Genomic DNA, 18,725 nt, shown 5'->3' with positions numbered 1-18,725 from the left:
AGACATGTTTCATTTTTCTGGGATAAAACTTTGGAAATCCTGAGAATTTGGGGGCTTTCTGAGGTCTACTTTGCTCCACACATGGCAAAAGGTGCCCAAAAATCCCTTGTTGGTGCTGCTCCTCGGGAGGGTGCTATAACTTCAGCCTTGAGCTGGACACCTTCCGGTGCTGTCGGAAATATTGCACTTACAGCGAATTCACTCGGAGTAAAAAATAAAGTGCCAATGCTTAATTTACCAGACTTTTTATGTGTGGAAACTGAACATAAATCTTTCACTGGTTTTAAATTCCATAACTTTCAAGTGCAGTTCGTGTAAACTGTGTTTCCAGTCTTTATGCAACGTTAAATTCAAGCGGCAGCACCGCAAACAAAGGTTTGATCGGGCGTCCCCCCCACCCCACCCCACCCCCCAGAAAATGTGGAACTATTCCTTTAATTCATACTTAAAAAAAACATCACCTCAAAAGGGCCTGGACCAGAACGAGGGAGGGGATATTTTTCAAAAGTAGCTGAATTGAGATGGGGAGTTTACGAGTGGCACGTTAATGCACCACTGTAGCTTTTACTTTCGACGCTTTGTAGGATTTGCACTCGTCAGGTAAAAGAAAACAGGTCGGGGAGGAACAGAAACGTAGCCGGATCGGTTTTGTGTTCTATTTACGCTGTGAAAGTGCTGTTAAGTTGGGGGAAGCCATGTTGAGGTTCTTCATATTCGGCGTCCTAATCGCGTCCACAGGTAATTTTGGAGTAGCTTTGTGTTTTTACAGGTACATGAACTCAGCATGTTGTGTTTTCACAGTGTGAAAATTACCAGCGAATCTCACCGGACAGCCTACGCCCATTGTTTGTTTCACATTGTCTGCTTCACGATCATATTTGTTTGCTCCAGGGATCACATACCAATGCATGATTTCATAGGTCGTTAATCTGTTAGGAAGTAACTTGCAAATCATTTACCTAACTTTCATTTACTTGAGGAAGTTATTTTGAACGATTCCTGGACAAGAAACAAAGACACAGGAAAAACACTTGGCTTCTCAGTACAGTGTTAGATAAGTTAAAGGATGTCGTTGTTGTCACTGCAAATGTTCTTCCCAAAGACCTCAAACATTTATAGTTTTGCATATACAGCCTGTTTTTTGTTTTGCAAATTGCTGTATATTTTTGCATATGTTTGTACCATAAGCATTGCATGTACTTAGTTTTACTTTATGTTTTCTTTATTTCATTGTCTTCTTCACGTGCCCTTTTTGCACTATAGTTTGTATATTCAAAAGGTTCAGTACACATGAGCAGATGTGAACTTTTCTGCAGACTTTGCACGCTTTTTTCTATAGTGTCTTAAATTTAAAGCGTTTCTTGTCGGTTGCAGTGCCCCCTCTCCTGAACTGACTACAGGCCTGTAATGCTGTTTCGTGTATGACTGCATGCAATGTAAGCCTTACCAAAATTACTGTGTCCTTTCAGGAAAGCCTGTGAACGGCACGTGTAATGTTGAGATGAGCCCTCCAAAAGTTATGGTGAAATTTGGAGACTCCTTCACAGCCAACTGCACCTCACTGTACAGTGAGATTGCAGGAATTGGCTGGGAGTCCACATATGGAGGAATAGGCCTTCAGAGTGGGATTTCGACTCTCCCCTTCAAAATTGACGTTGTGAAAGACTGGGACATACAACCGATCTGTTACGTCACTCTGCCTGATGGTGATCAGTGTTTAGAACCTCTGCCAGTCACTGTTTACCGTAAGTAGCCCTTCGTTTTCTGTAATGTCCTTTTTGATCATTCATTCACTGTCTTTATCACATTTTTTTGTTGTTGCAGAAATTCCAGAGAGTGTGTCTATAGCTCAGCCCCTCAGTGCTGGTCCCATGGTGGAGGGCAAACAGTATCACATACAGTGCAACATTGTTAACGTTGCACCTGCAAGCCTCCTCTCCGTGTACTGGCACAAAGGCGATAAGATAATCTCTCATGAGACTTTTAAAGAATCCGCTCAGTCTCCAGTCAGTAAGTCATCCATCCTCAATCTGACTGCTCAAAGGGATGATGATGGCAGTCAGATCTGGTGTGAAGCAAAGCTAAACTTGGGGCCAGGGGAGTTAAATCATCCTGCAATGCAATCAAAGTCACATGAAATGGCTGTACTCTGTGAGTATCTGACATCTTCTTAATTAAACCAACATATTCTGTCAAAATTGTTAGAGGATTTTGCTTGTGTTCTGCTTTTATCTGATTGTTCTTATGTTTTTTTGTCTCAGACCCTCCAGGCTTCATCAATCCTGAAATGGAGACGGTGGAACTCCCAGATCGTAAAAACGTAACATTATATTGCAACGCCACAGGAAACCCGGTGCCAGTCTACAGCTGGGATGTCCCACAAGCCGTACAAGAGACGAGCAAGAAAGAGGATATGAACAAACCCTTTTTGATCCCGTTCTTTCAGCTTCCAGGGAACTATAGCTGTAAAGCGTCCAACAGTCAGGGCACCCGCATCAAATATTTCACCGTCATCGAGGCTCCAAGTAAGCTACTGTTGCTAAATTCCTCACATTTCTCACCTTGCTCTGCACTCTGATTGTCTGTATAATTTGTCATGCTGTTGTCCCCCATCAGGTAGTCAACTTGGGACGACTGCTGGGATTTTATTGGCTGTGTTCTTTGTTTTAGTCTTTGCTTTGGCATGTGTGGTTTATCACAAACAAAGAAACTCTCCTGTTGCACGACTAGAAGGTCTGCACAGATGAGCTGATAGTGAGAATGTAACAAAGATTCCCATCTCTCACAGGGGATCGCACAACCCTCGCAGCCATAATTGGAGTATTTGTGGCCCTTGGAGTCCTGCTCTTCATTGGCGGTGCACTTTTTGTGACGCGCGATGGAACATTTTCTTGCAACCAAAGCAAATACCTCAGAGGACAACCTTCAGGAGCTGTATGAGGCTGACTTTTTGTTTTTAAATTAAATTTTGCATGCCAGTATGATGCAAATGTTGTGCTTGAAGGCAAATATCAGGCCCATGTCTCTTAACCGCTGAGGGGCATTGTCTATTCTGCTCATGCAGCTGGTGTGCTCTTGCTCATGCTTGGCCATGGTACCTTTAAAAAATGCATAATCTCATCAGCTGCTGTATTTAAAGCTCCACTAATCAATACTGTTGTTTGAACAAGCTGTAAATGTACTGTCCAGTGTGTTTAAATGCACCATAGTAGCTTTGTTAATGTAAATCTGCATATAAATGCCGCCGTGAGTGTGAGTAATCCCATTTCTCCCCTACCACAACCTTTCATTGGAAGCATGACTCAGTCATTTTAAATACAGGAGTGATGCACTTCCCGAGCTTTTTCCGGACAGCTTTTTCCCACAGCTACTTTCTGTTTCAGTTTTACTCTGACTTTGGCTCGAGTCACTTGGCTTATGCATCCTGGGTATGCGGAGTAACCTCTTATTTCATGGTACCGGTGCTATCCCGTCCAAAATCTTTGTCCGGATCATTCGCTCACATCCAAAGCTGACTGAGCTGGTCACTTAAGCGCATTTAAACACACTGAAAGAACCAAATTGGTGTTGAACCCAGGGGCATTAACACCTACCTCTGAGTGCTTCTTCTCGCTCATTGTTTTGATTTTGTGGCTTTCACATTTACTGTATGGTTTGATTTGAGCTGCTCTGAGCATGTTCGCAGTCAAAAAGCTCTGATAAACTCACTGTGTGCTACCTGTGGAATGTATTTACACTACCGTAAAAGTCTGGGGTCACTGAGAATTGTCCATATTTTTTAAAGAAAATAATTTTTTTTCAATGAAGATAACATTAAATGAATCAGAAATACAGTCTAGACATTGTTAATGTAGTAAATGACTATTCTAGCTGGAAACGGCTGATTTTTAATGGAATATCTACATAGAGGAACTTTTCCAGCAACCATCACTCCTGTGTTCTAATGCTACATTGTGTTAGCTAATGGTGTTGAAAGGCTCATTGATGATTAGAAAACCCTTGTGCAATTATGTTACCATATGAATAAGTGTGAATGTTCATGGAAAATATGTCTGAGTGATCCCAAACTTTTGAAAGGTTGTGTACACATCTTGGACGCATTAGCAGCGATACATTTCTAAGGCCCTAATTGATTGAGCTTTAACGCCCATGTCGCCATACAGTTATTTCCTTGAGTGTAAATTTTTAACAGCCAACAGCTGGAATAGCTTTTATTTTTTGATAAATTAATGGTAGCACGAGTACCTTGTGTATTTAACAGTAAAATCACCAGTCAGGTTGTCCTTGGTACATTTAATTTATTTATTTACCAAAAAAAAACAGCTTTTGCACAATGGACTAGATTATTGTTGTTATAATCTTTATTATTATTATTATTATTATTATTTTGGCCATTTTGTGCCTTCATTAGACATTCAACAATGCACAGAGACAAGAAATAGGAGGGAAAAAAGCACAGTAATGACACTAAATGGTAAATGCTACAAGGTCCAAAGACCCAAAGCAGTGACTCACTGCTCAAGCGAAATGGAATTGCTCATTATCATGTTTTCATTCATTTTGTTTGTCTTTATTATGAACACTAACAACACACCCAAGTACGGCTACACTACTTACTTACATGGCATGTAATGTTGATAATGAGTTTATTTTTTTAATTCTTTACTTAAAAAAAAAAATTCCTCATTTCATATTCTGTAAAATTATTTTGCAATTTGATGTTTTTTTGATGCACTGGTACCTTGAATGTTGAATTATTTTTGCACTGAACAGACTGGCTATTGTCATTTCTACTTTGTAATGTGCGACAACAGTTTGTTGCTTTATTGAGTCTACCTGAATTAAATGACAATAAAAACCAGTCTAATGTACCGGTGAGAGATGTGCTTGGGGGAAAAAAAAAAAAAAGAAACGTTTGTCAGTACGAGAGCTGACTTGATTAAAAAACTTGGAGTGTGAGAAATGTTAATGTATTGTGTGCTTGTGTGACTCGTGCACATGCACGAGCCAACTTCTCTGTCAGTTATGTCCTTAGGCAGAATACTGATTGAGGCAAAGTCAAACCGGTGTCTATGCCTCCCTGCCACCTTTTGTCAATCCCTTGGACCTCTCTCTCTGTCTCTTTCAGTCTGGCTTACATTATACAGTGCTGAGACTGCCATACTAATTAGTTCTGAACAAAGTGAATGTAAAGGAGAGTGTTTGCTATCCTGCCCACGGTTGCCAATATAAACTTTAATTTTCTTTTTCTGAAGCCATGTTCTTCAAGCTCTGCTCCTGTCAAAAGATTTTTTTTAATATTATTTTTAACCACAAAGTACTGTTTGTGTATGCTCTGACTGCGTTGCCATGACAACTTGGCAGAGTGGATCTTGCTCAATTAGTCATGGAGTAGAAAAAAAGAGGTTTTTATTTATTATAAAAGCACAACATGTCTCTCTGGAGAACTTGTAGAAGGAGCAGCATATTCAAAGCTGCGAGTGATGTGAGGGTTGTCCTGTAATCTGTACATAGAGATTCCCAGCTGTGCTCTGTCTCTCTCTCTCTCCATAAATACACCGAAAAGCATCCGATTACTTGTTCACTTGCACTGCAGTTTGCGGTCTGAGCTGATACGCCGTGCTGCATTCTGGTCACAGTGTGAGTCCCACAAGCTGCATGCTGCACAAGACCCATACTCCTGCCCGCTGCGATTTCACAAAGCACGGAGTTCAGAAGCAATAGGAGACGAGCAGGCGAGAAGAACAAAAAACAAGCTTTCCTTCACAGCCAGTCATGACTTGACACCAAAACAATTGATCTGACAGGCAGCATACAGTGACCACAGTGAAGTTGACTCACTATAATAAATACTATTTACTTCTGATTTGTGCGGTTTTGTGTACGTATCCAGGAAATTTACAAGTGTTTTGGCTCCAAAGTTGCAAAAGACAAGAGCTTTGGAAGCAGTTTTGAACTTGATGCAACTATAACTTCTAATGTGTATCAATAACTATACATCAGAAGTGATAGTATTCATTCTGTGCACATTTTTGCTCTTCACAGATAACATTGTAGATATTAAAAGTGAAAAACAGACAATATATTGGTGAGGTTTTACTGTGTGTCTACATTACTCCTGTTTGCTGTGGTATTTCCAAGCTCATAATAAAACCACTGCAGTGCACAAGCACTGGAGCTGTGTGAGTGTGTGTTTTCCCAAAGGCCTGCCACCTGTTAAATTTCCCTCTTTCCCTTTTACCCCCCACCCCCAAAAAGTCAGCTGGGAGGGAACTGTGTTTTGTTCCAACATAGTTCTTTGCGGAGTTGCCAAGGTTGTCCAATTTGGAATTTTCTTTCTCTTTTCTCGGCCATAATCGACGACTCGGCACAGAAAATAACATGGGAGACAACTTACTGAGATGGATTCGCATGTTTTGCATGTTTTGTGCAGGTAAGACGTTGCAGACGACTTGTTTCTTGTGTTTGTTTCAGTAATTATCTTCTGATGATAATACTGTGGTGATAAATGAAAGCGCCAGCGAATTGTGACTTTTCGCCCGTAATGAGATGCAACGACATCACAGGCGGTGATCGCATAATAAGAGTAGAATCATTGGCGTTGATTTTAGACCTTTGCAGCCTGGAAATGTGCGTGTTTGGTTAAGGTGGTACAGAGGGCAGGCTGAGGTTTATAACCACTCATTCTCTGACCTCACATCTTCCTCGCCCGTCCAAGTGTCCTCTATCCTTGTCGTCACGCCAACCAAAGCAGAGAATGGAGCACAGTATAGGTGTGTAGCAGAGCTGGAGCTTGGACCAGAGGGGCCACAGCCGCCTCCCACCGTGGCCTCGGAGCCTCTTAACGCATCTGTGTATTGTGAGTCATGAATCTGCTCCCAATCATAAAACACGTTTTCACATGTTTGGCACATTGAAGAATGACGCCTGTGATCTTTCCTCTAGTTCCTCCCACGTTCCTGAGTCCTGAACCAGAAGTTCTAGACTACGTAGAGGGTGCTGAAATCACCTTGAACTGTACTGCCACAGGCAACCCCACACCTGTATACAGCTGGCAATCCTCCCATCCTGTGCAGGAGGGGATGGAGGATGATGCCGTTGTTACCTCATCCTCATTGCTCCCAGGAACCTACACTTGCACTGCCTCCAATAAGCTGGAGAAGAAGAGCAAGCAGTTCACTGTTCAGGCGAAGACCAAAGGTAGAACGGAGCCCTCAGTGTGTTACTGCATGCACAAGCTGTCTCCATAAATCCTAACCTGCATCTCCTTTTGCTTTCATTTAGGTGTTTGAGACAAGCAGCGCTGGATCAGATGACTACATCGGACACACAAGGGGAATTCCACTAAATGGAATTTTACTGTTGCTGCTATGGATATGGAAATGACAGTGACATTTATGACTGAATGGATGTTTATGAGGATCTTGTTATCATCCAGAATTAGATCTCATAGAAAACAGACCTGAATATACTATGTTTGCTAACTGCCATTTAATTGGTCAGTGTTGGTTTAGTACATAGTCCACTTTTTATTCTTTCCATGTATTATTCTATATCTAATTTATATTTTTGCTAGATTTGTTTTCCTATTAATGAAATCATATTGTAACATTACAAGAATGTAGTTATTCTTGATATATCAATGATGACTAGCAGCAGCCTTTTACTGTAAATATGAACTGTTTCTTAATTATCTTATCTTTATCAATGAAAGTTAAATTGAAAAGATGTCTTTTCATGTATTCATATGACATCCAACCATGAAATCTGAATATTTTTATTGCAATGAATTGATTAAATTTCATAATGGGATTACAATCAACTTTTTAATTAAACATACACCAAGGAAACAAATTCCAGCAGGTGGGTCACATATTCATTCAAATAATCATTACATTAAAAATGGAATAATAATACAATTAAAGTAATAACATGAAACATCATCATGGTGTGGCTGCTACAATTAAAACTTCAAGGAATGCTGTACTTGTAAAATTGTGGTAAAACTACGAAAATGGAGCAATATGTCAAAGCACAATATATAAATTAGGGCTTCTGGATCAGCGATTATTTCATGTTCAACGCAACTTTTGATACAGTTGTGCCATTTTATTTTTTTTCTGCTGAGTGCAATTTTTCCATTTCCTCATGTGTCATTCTGCCCTTGGGCCACAAGATGTCACGGTTGCACTTCCTCAGAGATGATTGGCTGTCGACATGTCACATGATCAAAACACTACCTCGGAACAGGAAGTAGCCTGTTGGAGGCTAACACAAGCTAACGACCTTCTGTCCAGAACCTGACTAAGTGCTGCGCTCATGTCAGCTACTTTCTAACGACAGAGGTGGGAGCCACTTCTTGGGTCCTTTGTGATTCAGTGCCTGGTGTGTATTTTTCTCACCACAAGTGTACAAAACCCTTTTCTCGCTGTTCTCTTTCAGTCATGCCACAGAAAGATCCCTGTCAACAGCAAGCGTGTGCAATCCAGAAGTGTTTACAAGGTATTCAGAGTCACTTTCAAATGTTGTACAGACGAACCCTGGCCGAAATTTGACTGATTTAATCTCCCTCATTGCAGCTAACAAATACAATGAGAGTATGTGTGAGGATGTGATCAGGAAAATGCGACGCTGCTGTCAGGCGCAGACTACAGTGTGAGTCCCACAAGCTACATGCTGCACAAGACCCATACTCCTGCCCGCTGCGATTTCACAAAGCACGGAGTTCAGAAGCAATAGGAGACGAGCAGGCGAGAAGAACTAAAAACAAGCTTTCCTTCACAACCAGTCATGACTTGACACCAAAACAATTGATCTGACAGGCAGCATACAGTGACCACAGTGAAGTTGACTCACTATAATAAATACTATTTACTTCTGATTTGTTTTGTGTACGTATCCAGGAAATTTACACGTGTTTTGGCTCCAAAGTTGCAAAAGACAAGAGGTTTGGAAGCAGATTTGAACTTGATGCAACTATAACTTCTAATGTGTATCAATAACTATACATCAGAAGTGATAGTATTCATTCTGTGCACATTTTTGCTCTTCACAGATAACATTGTAGATATTAAAAGTGAAAAACAGACAATATATTGGTGAGGTTTTACTGTGTGTCTACATTACTCCTGTTTGCTGTGGTATTTCCAAGCTCATAATAAAACCACTGCAGTGCACAAGCACTGGAGCTGTGTGAGTGTGTGTTTTCCCAAAGGCCTGCCACCTGTTAAATTTCCCTCTTTCCCTTTTACCCCCCACCCCCAAAAAGTCAGCTGGGAGGGAACTGTGTTTTGTTCCAACATAGTTCCCTGCGGAGTTGCCAAGGTTGTCCAAGTTGGAATTTTCTTTCTCTTTTCTCGGCCATAATCGACGACTCGGCACAGAAAATAACATGGGAGACAACTTACTGAGATGGATTCGCATGTTTTGCATGTTTTGTGCAGGTAAGACGTTGCAGGCGACTTGTTTCTCGTGTTTGTTTCAGTAATTATCTTCTGATGATAATACTGTGGTGATAAATGAAAGCGCCAGCGAATTGTGACTTTTCGCCCGTAATGAGATGCAACGACATCACAGGCGGTGATCGCATAATAAGAGTAGAATCATTGGCGTTGATTTTAGACCTTTGCAGCCTGGAAATGTGCGTATTTGCGTTTACATGGCTACAATTCTGCCAGTAAAGTTATGCTCGGCTGCCGGTGAAGTACCAAAGCTGTTCAATATGCACGTTTGCATGTTGGATTTTTTTGTTTAGTTTAAATAAATGACGTTAAAATCATGTACAAAGTGCACATTTACAAAAGCACAAAAAATCATTACCAGTACCGAGATAAATTCACTGTATGCTGTAATATAGTGGAAAAAATGTGGGAATATTAGTGTATGCATCCTGTATTGCTTGTGATTTGAACTGTGTTGTAACAGGGTTATATACAGTGGGTACGGAAAGTATTCAGGCCCCTTGAAATTTTTCACTCTGTCATTGCAGCCATTTGCCAAAATCAAAAAAGTTCATTTTATTTCTCATTAATGTACACTCAGCACCCCATCTTGACAGAAAAAACAGAAATGGCAGAAATGTTTGCAAATTTATTAAAAAAAGAAACTGAAATATCACATGGTCATAAGTATTCAGACCCTGTGCTCAGTATTGAGTAGAAGCACCCTTTTCAGCTAGTACAGCCATGAGTCTTCTTGGGAATGACGCAACAAGTTTTTCACACCTGGATTTGGGGATCCTCTGCCATTCTTCCTTGCAGATCCTCTCCAGTTCTGTCAGGTTGGATGGTGAACGTTGGTGGGCAGCCATTTTGAGGTCTCTCCAGAGATGCTCAATTGGGTTTAGGTCAGGGCTCTGGCTGGGCCAGTCAAGAACGGTCACAGAGTTGTTCTGAAGCCACTCCTTTGTTATTTTAGCTGTGTGCTTAGGGTCATTGTCCTGTTGAAAGGTGAACCTCCGGCCCAGTCTGAGGTCCTGAGCACTCTGGAAGAGGTTTTCCTCCAGGATATCTCTGTACTTGGCCGCATTCATCCTTCCTTCAATTGAAACCAGTCGTCCTGCCCCTGCAGCTGAAAAACACCCCCACAACATGATGCTCCCACCACCATGTTTCACTGTAGGGATTGTATTGGGCAGGTGATGAGCAGTGCCTGGTTTTCTCCACACATACCGCTTAGAATTAACACCAAAAATTTCAATCTTGGTCTCATCAGACCAGAGAATCTTATTTCTCATAGTCTGGGAGTCCTTCCTGTGTTTTTTGGCAAACTCTATGTGGGCTTTCATGCGTCTTGCACTGAGGAGAGGCTTCCGTCGGGCCACTCTGCCATAAAGCCCTGACTGGTGGAGGGCTGCAGTGATAGTTGACTTTGTGGAACTTTCTCCTATCTCCCGACTGCATCTCTGGAGCTCAGCCGCAGTGATCTTTGGGTTCTTCTTTACCTCTCTCACCAAGGCTCTTCTCCCACCATTGCTCAGTTTGGCTGGACGGCCAGGTCTAGGAAGAGTTGTGGTCGTCCCAAACTTCTTCCATTTGAGGATTATGGAGGCCACTGTGCTCTGAGGAACCTTGAGTGCTGCAGAAATTCTTTTGTAACCTTGGCCAGATCTGTGCCTTGCCACAATTCTGTCTCTGAGCTCCTTGGGCAGTTCCTTCGACCTCATGATTCTCATTTGCTCTGACATGCACTGTGAGCTGTAAGGTCTTATATAGACAGGTGTGTGCCTTTCCTAATCAAGTCCAATCAGTTTAATTAAACACAGCTGGACTCCAATAAAGAAGCAGAACCATCTCAAGGAGGATCAGAAGAAATGGACAGCATGTGAGTTAAATATGAATGTCGCTGCAAAGGGTCTGAATACTTCTGACCATGTGATATTTCAGTTTTTCTTTTTTAATAAATTTGCAAAATTTCTACATTTCTGTTTTTTTTCTGTCAAGAGGGGGTGCTGAGTGTACATTAATGAGAAATAAAATGAACTTTTTTGATTTTGGCAAAAGGCTGCAATGACACAGAGAGTGAAAAATTTCAAGGGGTCTGAATACTTTCCGTACCCACCGTAAGTCCTCCTCATATGCAGTGAACAGGAAAGGTGAAGGATGATGCCCCTGGTTGTAATAAGCATGATGATGATGACTGCTGCTGTGTGTCTTAGTGTCAGGTGAAGGTTGCTCCCTAATCCTCAAGCCCTCCAGGGTGGTGGTGGGCTTTGGGGAGTCGGTGTCGGTCAGCTGTGAAGCTGCTCGCCCGGTCCGTGTCCTGGGCTGGGAGTCGGCCATCAGTGCCACACACACACAGGAGGACCGGTCCGTCCAGTGGAAGGTGGACAGTCTCATCGACTGGATAGAGGAGCCCATCTGCTATGGGGTGTTTTTCACAGCTCCGAGACAGTGTGAGGAGAAACTCAACCTTGTCCTCTACAGTGAGTGGGATCTTCTTTATAATCAGCTGCTGGAAATGAATGACCTGCTTGATTGACCCGAGCCCCGTCTGTTATTCATTAGAAACTCCAGACAGCGTCTCCATCAGGCAGGTGAACCACACGGGCCCCATGGTGGAAGGAAAGGAGTACCAGCTGCTCTGTGAGGTTCAGAACATCGCTCCCGTTCAGTATCTCACCCTGAGGTGGTACAGAGGGCAGGCTGAGGTTTATAACCACTCATTCTCTGACCTCACGTCTTCCTCGCCCGTCCAAGTGTCCTCTATCCTTGTCGTCACGCCAACCAAAGCAGAGAATGGAGCACAGTATAGGTGTGTAGCAGAGCTGGAGCTTGGACCAGAGGGGCCACAGCCGCCTCCCACCGTGGCCTCGGAGCCTCTTAACGCATCTGTGTATTGTGAGTCATGAATCTGCTCCCAATCATAAAACACGTTTTCACATGTTTGGCACATTGAAGAATGACGCCTGTGATCTTTCCTCTAGTTCCTCCCACGTTCCTGAGTCCTGAACCAGAAGTTCTAGACTACGTAGAGGGTGCTGAAATCACCTTGAACTGTACTGCCACAGGCAACCCCACACCTGTATACAGCTGGCAATCCTCCCATCCTGTGCAGGAGGGGATGGAGGATGATGCCGTTGTTACCTCATCCTCATTGCTCCCAGGAACCTACACTTGCACTGCCTCCAATAAGCTGGAGAAGAAGAGCAAGCAGTTCACTGTTCAGGCGAAGACCAAAGGTAGAACGGAGCCCTCAGTGTGTTACTGCATGCACAAGCTGTCTCCATAAATCCTAACCTGCATCTCCTTTTGCTTTCATTTAGGTGTTTGAGACAAGCAGCGCTGGATCAGATGACTACATCGGACACACAAGGGGAATTCCACTAAATGGAATTTTACTGTTGCTGCTATGGATATGGAAATGGCAGTGACATTTATGACTGAATGGATGTTTATGAGGATCTTGTTATCATCCAGAATTAGATCTCATAGAAAACAGACCTGAATATACTATGTTTGCTAACTGCCATTTAATTGGTCAGTGTTGGTTTAGTACATAGTCCACTTTTTATTCTTTCCATGTATTATTCTATATCTAATTTATATTTTTGCTAGATTTGTTTTCCTATTAATGAAATCATATTGTAACATTACAAGAATGTAGTTATTCTTGATATATCAATGATGACTAGCAGCAGCCTTTTACTGTAAATATGAACTGTTTCTTAATTATCTTATCTTTATCAATAAAAGTTACATTGAAAAGATGTCTTTTCATGTATTCATATGACATCCAACCATGAAATCTGAATATTTTTATTGCAATGAATTGATTAAATTTCATAATGGGATTACAATCAACTTTTTAATTAAACATACACCAAGGAAACAAATTCCAGCAGGTGGGTCACATATTCATTCAAATAATCATTACATAAAAAATGGAATAATACAATTAAAGTAATAACATGAAACATCATCATGGTGTGGCTGCTACAATTAAAACTTCAAGGAATCCTGTACTTGTAAAATTGTGGTAAAACTACGAAAATGGAGCAATATGTCAAAGCACAATATATAAATTAGGACTTCTGGATCAGCGATTATTTCATGTTCAAAGCAACTTTTGATACAGTTGTGCCATTTTTTTTTCTGCTGAGTGCAATTTTTCCATTTCCTCATGTGTCATTCTGCCCTTGGGCCACAAGATGTCACGGTTGCACTTCCTCAGAGATGATTGGCTGTCGACATGTCACATGATCAAAACACTACCTCGGAACAGGAAGTAGCCTGTTGGAGGCTAACACAAGCTAACGACCTTCTATCCAGAACCTGACTAAGTGCTACGCTCATGTCAGCTACTTTCTAACGACAAAGGTGGGAGCCACTTCTTGGGTCCTTTGTGATTCAGTGCCTGGTGTGTATTTTTCTCACCACAAGTGTACAAAACCCTTTTCTCGCTGTTCTCTTTCAGTCATGCCACAGAAAGATCCCTGTCAACAGCAAGCGTGTGCAATCCAGAAGTGTTTACAAGGTATTCAGAGTCACTTTCAAATGTTGTACAGACGAACCCTGGCCGAACCTTTGACTGATTTAATCTCCCCCCTTGCAGCTAACAAATACAATGAGAGCATGTGTGAGGATGTGATCAGGGAGATGCGACGCTGCTGTCAGGCGCAGACTGGAAACTCCATCTGCTGCTCCGGTTTCAAAGACTCCAAACCTGGGGAGGAGAAAAGCAACACATAGCTTCCTGTTGGTTGTATTTGATGGAAGGAATGTCAAAAAAGGAAACATTGCATCAATGTTTTATTAAATGTATAGCATTGTACAGTATCTATATGTAACTGCAGTGGGCTGACTTGATACAGAGTTTGGAAGAACATAAAGCAATACAAATACACCAACAAAGTATTATTTATCATTATTATTTAACAGTAATTTAAGAGTTGGAACAGGAGAAAGCCTACAACCACATAAGATAAGATGAACTTTGGTGACCCTGAACCACAGAAATGTACATGTTGCAGCAGCTGGATACAGATAAGACATGAAAGACGCAGGATAAAATTACTAAAGTATGATAGGGCTGAAACATAAAGATATCATAATTAAGGTCTCAGAGAGACAGTATACCAGACATGAAGAGTCTACATATGGATATGTACACATATGACTGGATGACTTTACATATGTATGGGTATGGCATGGAGGATAATGTATCCAGAATTATATTATTTCACTCTATAATGTTTGGAGGGGAAAGACTAGTGTCAATATGATGTTACTGCACATGAAGAGCTGCTACGAGGTATTTAGTTCTTGTACAGCCCAAGTTCGAGCTCTATTCTTTCTGTCGACGCAATGTCAAACATATTTCCAGTAGGTGTTGCTTCTCTGACATGCTTGTCTCTTGTCTCTGATGCTGTTTTGTGACATTCATGAACAGGATCTCAAGGTGCAGCAGGAGTGTGGAATGTTTCCCGTTTGCAGATGATGTGCTTCTGTTTGCTTCATCAGGCTGGTTTGCAGCTGAGTGTTAAGTGGTCTGTCTGAGAATCAGAACCTCCAAGTGTGAGATCATGGTTCTGCTCCGTCTGGGTTGGAGGTGAGCTGCTGAGGAGCAGAGGAGTTTCAGTATTGTAGGAGCTTGTTCATGTCTGATGGAAAATGAAGCATTACAGGGTTGGTGTAGTGTCACCAGTAATGTGTTCATCTTGATTTACCAGTCCGTTTAGGTTCCAACCCTCATCTATGCTCATGAGTTCCAGATCGTGACTGAAAGAAGGAAGTTGCAGATGAAAAAACGCTGCAATAAGCTTCTTCCATTGCGTGATTGGGTTCAGTGTCAGAAGTAGGGCAAAGAGCTCAGACATTTAGAGGGAGCATGGAAAAGAGTCACTGCTCCTTTGTGTCTGATTAGGATGCCTCCTGGATGCCAGGCATGTTATTTGGTCGCGGATCCACGAAAATTCGCGTATCAAGGTATCAATTTTGAGACCCAACGTGAATCGCCCAAATTCGATGAGAAAAAAAAATATAGGGTGTAAGGGGTATAGGGTTGGATCGCACGTAGTTGTCAACAGTGCGCTGGCAAAAGCACGAGTTGGAAACAACGATTGGAGAGCATTATCGAAAGTTAGATGTAGCTGGGAAAGCGAGGTGCATGGTGTGCGACGATGAGACAAAATACAGCGACAGAGGATGCCAAGCGGTGATAGACCACATGAAAACGAAAAATCATGCAAGGAAATTGTACGAAAAGCGCTCTAACCACCAAATGCCCAGCAATTTTTTCACCCGGCGGAGGGAAGAGACGCGACAACAGGACCAAACATACAGGATCAGTAGTGTGTACTTGCAGCCATAGACATAATAAAGAGTAGACGCTGCTCGGGCTGCTGCGCAGTGAGAAACACCGCCGCCCTCTTGGTCCGGTCAGCCGCTCCACTCAGCGCTGTTTGACAGCGCATTTAATCCATCTTAACTCTGAATATTAAACTGATTTTCACGCGTTTTTATTTTTATTTTTTGCTGCAAACGTCATACATGTAGCTATGATACAGGACAAATGGTTCGGCGTATTTTAATATTCATAGCGGGATTAACACTAATAGAATATTCTGATATTAAGCTCGACTGTAGACAGGTATTTTGCAAACACTGTAAACTCACACACACTAATATATGTTAGAGAAGCAGATAATGGCAGTAAAGTCAATTAGCCTATTTTAATAATTTGAAGAGACAATATATGATTACACTATATATACATATATAAACAAAATACTGACTAATGAACACATATTTCTATATAAAACAATAGATACAAGTTATATATCAGAGAAAATGAATATATATAAATCATAGATGGAGTATTAATATAATCAATATATCAGAGAAAATTATTATATAAATCATATATAGACTATCAATATAATTCATACATATATATTAAAAAAGATATATCAGAAAATGATAATATAGATATATATATTGTTTTATATAGAAATGTGTTAATTAGTCAGTATTTTGTTTATATATGTATATATAGCGTAATCATATATTGTCTCTTCAAATTATTAAAATAATTGACTTTACTGCCATTATCTGCTTCTCTAACATATATTAGTGTGTGTGTGTTTACAGTGTTTGCAAAATACCTGTCTACAGTCGAGCTTAAAATCAGAATATTCTATTACCTATTATTATTATTATGTATTATTCCCGCTATGAATATTAAAATACGCCAAACCATTTGTCCTGTATCATGGCTCCATGTATGATGTTTGCAGCAAAAAAATAAAAATAAAAACGCGTGAAAATCAGTTTAATATTCAGAGTTAAGATGGATTAAATGCGCTGTCAAACAGCGCTGAGTGGAACGGCTGACCGGATCAAGATGGCGACCCCACCGCTCGTCAGCCCCAATGGACAGTAGCGGTTGATGCGGCGTCTACTCTTTATTATGTCTATGCTTGCAACAACCCAGTGGCATTGCCCCACAAGTTCCTCAACAGAAGAGGCTCACTCCCATGGTCGATCGGAAAGCACACGTCGTGATGACTTCATGTGGCTCATTCAAATTTGAATCCAGTATAAATATTTGGTTTCATCACATTAACATGACTTTGTGCTGTTTTTGGGGGGTGCCTAGAAGGTCCCATACAGACATTTTTTTAAGCCTTCATGTTTAAAGAATTCTAGGTGTCAGAGTTCACCAGAATGCACCATTTCAGCCTTTAAATTTCAAAGGTTTCTTGCATCCCATCTTAATCAAACCCTCCCCCCGGCTCGGTCCCTCAGCTCCCTCACTTCCAAGGATTCACTTATTTGGTAATTTCCCAATGACATGCCTGGGATGCTTTCCATTGGAGGTTTCCTCATAACAGCCCGTTGGTGAAGAAACCCCAGGGTACTGCCAGAACTTGCTGAAGGGATTACATATCGCATCTGGCCTGGGAAACCACAAGAGAAACTTGAAAACATTACTTGGGAGAATGAGGTCTAAAATGCTCTGTTTAGCCTACTACCGCCATGACCCAACTCTTTATAAGTGGAAGAAAATGGAGAGAAAAAAAACACTATTCAAATTTAAATAGCTGTTTCTCATAGCAGACAGTTTCATATGCCATTGAACAGAACCACATGAGTCTTGGGGCTAAATGGTACCAGTAAGTTGAACGTAACAGTGCAAGTTGTGAAATGTATTTCTCCGTTTAACAGAAGTTCAACTGAATTATCGTGTCATAGTGTTCACATCCCCATTGTCTGCTGTAAAGTACGAGACACGTGTTTGTGCATGTCAGCACCGAGTTACCAGAACAGTCTCAGTTCACCCACAGTAAAGATTGCACAAGTGTGGCCCTCTGTTAAGGCATGACGAAATATGCTGTCATTATTCTTATTGGTATATAGTGAATGATAAAGAGATTGTTTTTCCCACTAAAGCTCGACATATTTTACACCTGAGCAGAGTCGTCATCTAGGACGACTGAAAACACAGGTAGACCTAATGAATCAAATGTTACCGCAAATGTTTGTCTGCACCACATAAATATGCTGTTTTGTTGTATTCCAGCAGATCTATTTGTCATAGCTGTCTGTCTTTCCCAAATCAATTACATAGCATGTTGTATTTAGTCAAACGGCCACATCATTGTAGGGTTATGCAGAACTTCACTTAGATTGTTTATTTATCAATGTGTTTTCCTAAAATGCTGAAGTGTCTTGAAGAAAGATGCTGCAAATACTGAAAAGTAAAAAAATATATATATATATACCAGATCTCTTTATTTTTTGACATCATCAGGTAGGAAATTAAACTTTACTTCTAAGAATGTGAAGAAAAAAACATTGATCTTTAGTATTTTTGTGGCAAATGAATTTGATTGTATAATTTAGGTCCTTGTAGGAAAAAAACATGGCAGTTCTACTGAAAAAGAAGCTAATTCAACAACCACAAGTGAATCTAAAAAATAAAAGATTAATACCTCTATGCCTATAAAAAAACATACACAATTAAACATGAATGTGCATTGATCAACAGATCAAGTTTATCATTTGAATTCCATATTGAGGTCCAGTTCATCAACAGACAAATGGCTAGTGGGGCAACAAAAAATTAATTAAAATACTAAATCTGTGCTTGGCAAGATTCAAGAACTGGAGACATGTCTTGGCATCTTGGCATACATGTCATATTGGCTGGTGTGTATTAGCCATTTCCCATCTACAGATAAAACAAACCTATAATAATACACTTGTTCATAAATCAATGCTTTC

General features: G+C 41.0%; 4 protein-coding genes across 8 annotated transcripts; all 4 read left to right on the top strand.

Moving 5' to 3' along the window:
- The first annotated feature begins 462 nt into the window (after positions 1-462).
- On the top strand, positions 463-4,871 carry LOC127531729 (cell adhesion molecule 3-like). Of its 3 annotated transcripts, none has more exons than XM_051941572.1 (5): positions 463-600; positions 1,470-1,745; positions 1,825-2,151; positions 2,262-2,525; positions 2,789-4,871. In XM_051941572.1, exons 2-5 carry the CDS (start codon positions 1,502-1,504, stop codon positions 2,938-2,940), a joined length of 987 nt encoding a protein of 328 aa, XP_051797532.1. In that variant the 5' UTR covers positions 463-600; positions 1,470-1,501; the 3' UTR covers positions 2,941-4,871. The 3 variants fall into 3 exon arrangements, with proteins under 3 accessions (XP_051797532.1, XP_051797530.1, XP_051797531.1); XM_051941570.1 differs by having other exon boundaries at positions 463-738; XM_051941571.1 differs by lacking the exon at positions 2,789-4,871 and adding an exon at positions 2,617-2,780 and having other exon boundaries at positions 463-738.
- A 1,126-nt stretch (positions 4,872-5,997) lies between these two features.
- Positions 5,998-13,207, top strand: LOC127531730 (hemicentin-1-like). Its single transcript, XM_051941573.1, has 5 exons — positions 5,998-6,433; positions 11,657-11,923; positions 12,006-12,338; positions 12,425-12,679; positions 12,764-13,207. The coding sequence occupies exons 1-5, from the start codon at positions 6,382-6,384 to the stop codon at positions 12,769-12,771; spliced, it is 915 nt and encodes a 304-aa protein (XP_051797533.1). The 5' UTR covers positions 5,998-6,381; the 3' UTR covers positions 12,772-13,207.
- LOC127531731 (cx9C motif-containing protein 4-like) lies at positions 8,224-12,338 on the top strand. 2 transcript variants are annotated; one of them, XM_051941574.1, is made up of 5 exons: positions 8,224-8,345; positions 8,443-8,502; positions 8,580-8,655; positions 9,269-9,443; positions 12,198-12,338. In XM_051941574.1, the coding sequence occupies exons 2-4, from the start codon at positions 8,445-8,447 to the stop codon at positions 9,408-9,410; spliced, it is 276 nt and encodes a 91-aa protein (XP_051797534.1). In that variant the 5' UTR covers positions 8,224-8,345; positions 8,443-8,444; the 3' UTR covers positions 9,411-9,443; positions 12,198-12,338. The 2 variants fall into 2 exon arrangements, with proteins under 2 accessions (XP_051797534.1, XP_051797535.1); XM_051941575.1 differs by lacking the exons at positions 9,269-9,443; positions 12,198-12,338 and having other exon boundaries at positions 8,580-9,182.
- On the top strand, positions 8,226-14,343 carry LOC110960178 (C-x(9)-C motif containing 4 homolog (S. cerevisiae)). Of its 2 annotated transcripts, none has more exons than XM_051941576.1 (3): positions 8,226-8,345; positions 13,915-13,974; positions 14,053-14,343. In XM_051941576.1, the coding sequence occupies exons 2-3, from the start codon at positions 13,917-13,919 to the stop codon at positions 14,187-14,189; spliced, it is 195 nt and encodes a 64-aa protein (XP_051797536.1). In that variant the 5' UTR covers positions 8,226-8,345; positions 13,915-13,916; the 3' UTR covers positions 14,190-14,343. The 2 variants fall into 2 exon arrangements, with proteins under 2 accessions (XP_051797536.1, XP_022063019.1); XM_022207327.2 differs by lacking the exon at positions 8,226-8,345 and adding an exon at positions 13,611-13,817.
- Positions 14,344-18,725: the final 4,382 nt, after the last annotated feature.

Source organism: Acanthochromis polyacanthus, chromosome 21 (assembly GCF_021347895.1).
Source record: "Acanthochromis polyacanthus isolate Apoly-LR-REF ecotype Palm Island chromosome 21, KAUST_Apoly_ChrSc, whole genome shotgun sequence".
In the NCBI taxonomy this organism is placed as follows: domain Eukaryota; kingdom Metazoa; phylum Chordata; class Actinopteri; family Pomacentridae; genus Acanthochromis; species Acanthochromis polyacanthus.
This window is presented reverse-complemented; position numbering and strand designations above follow the sequence as displayed.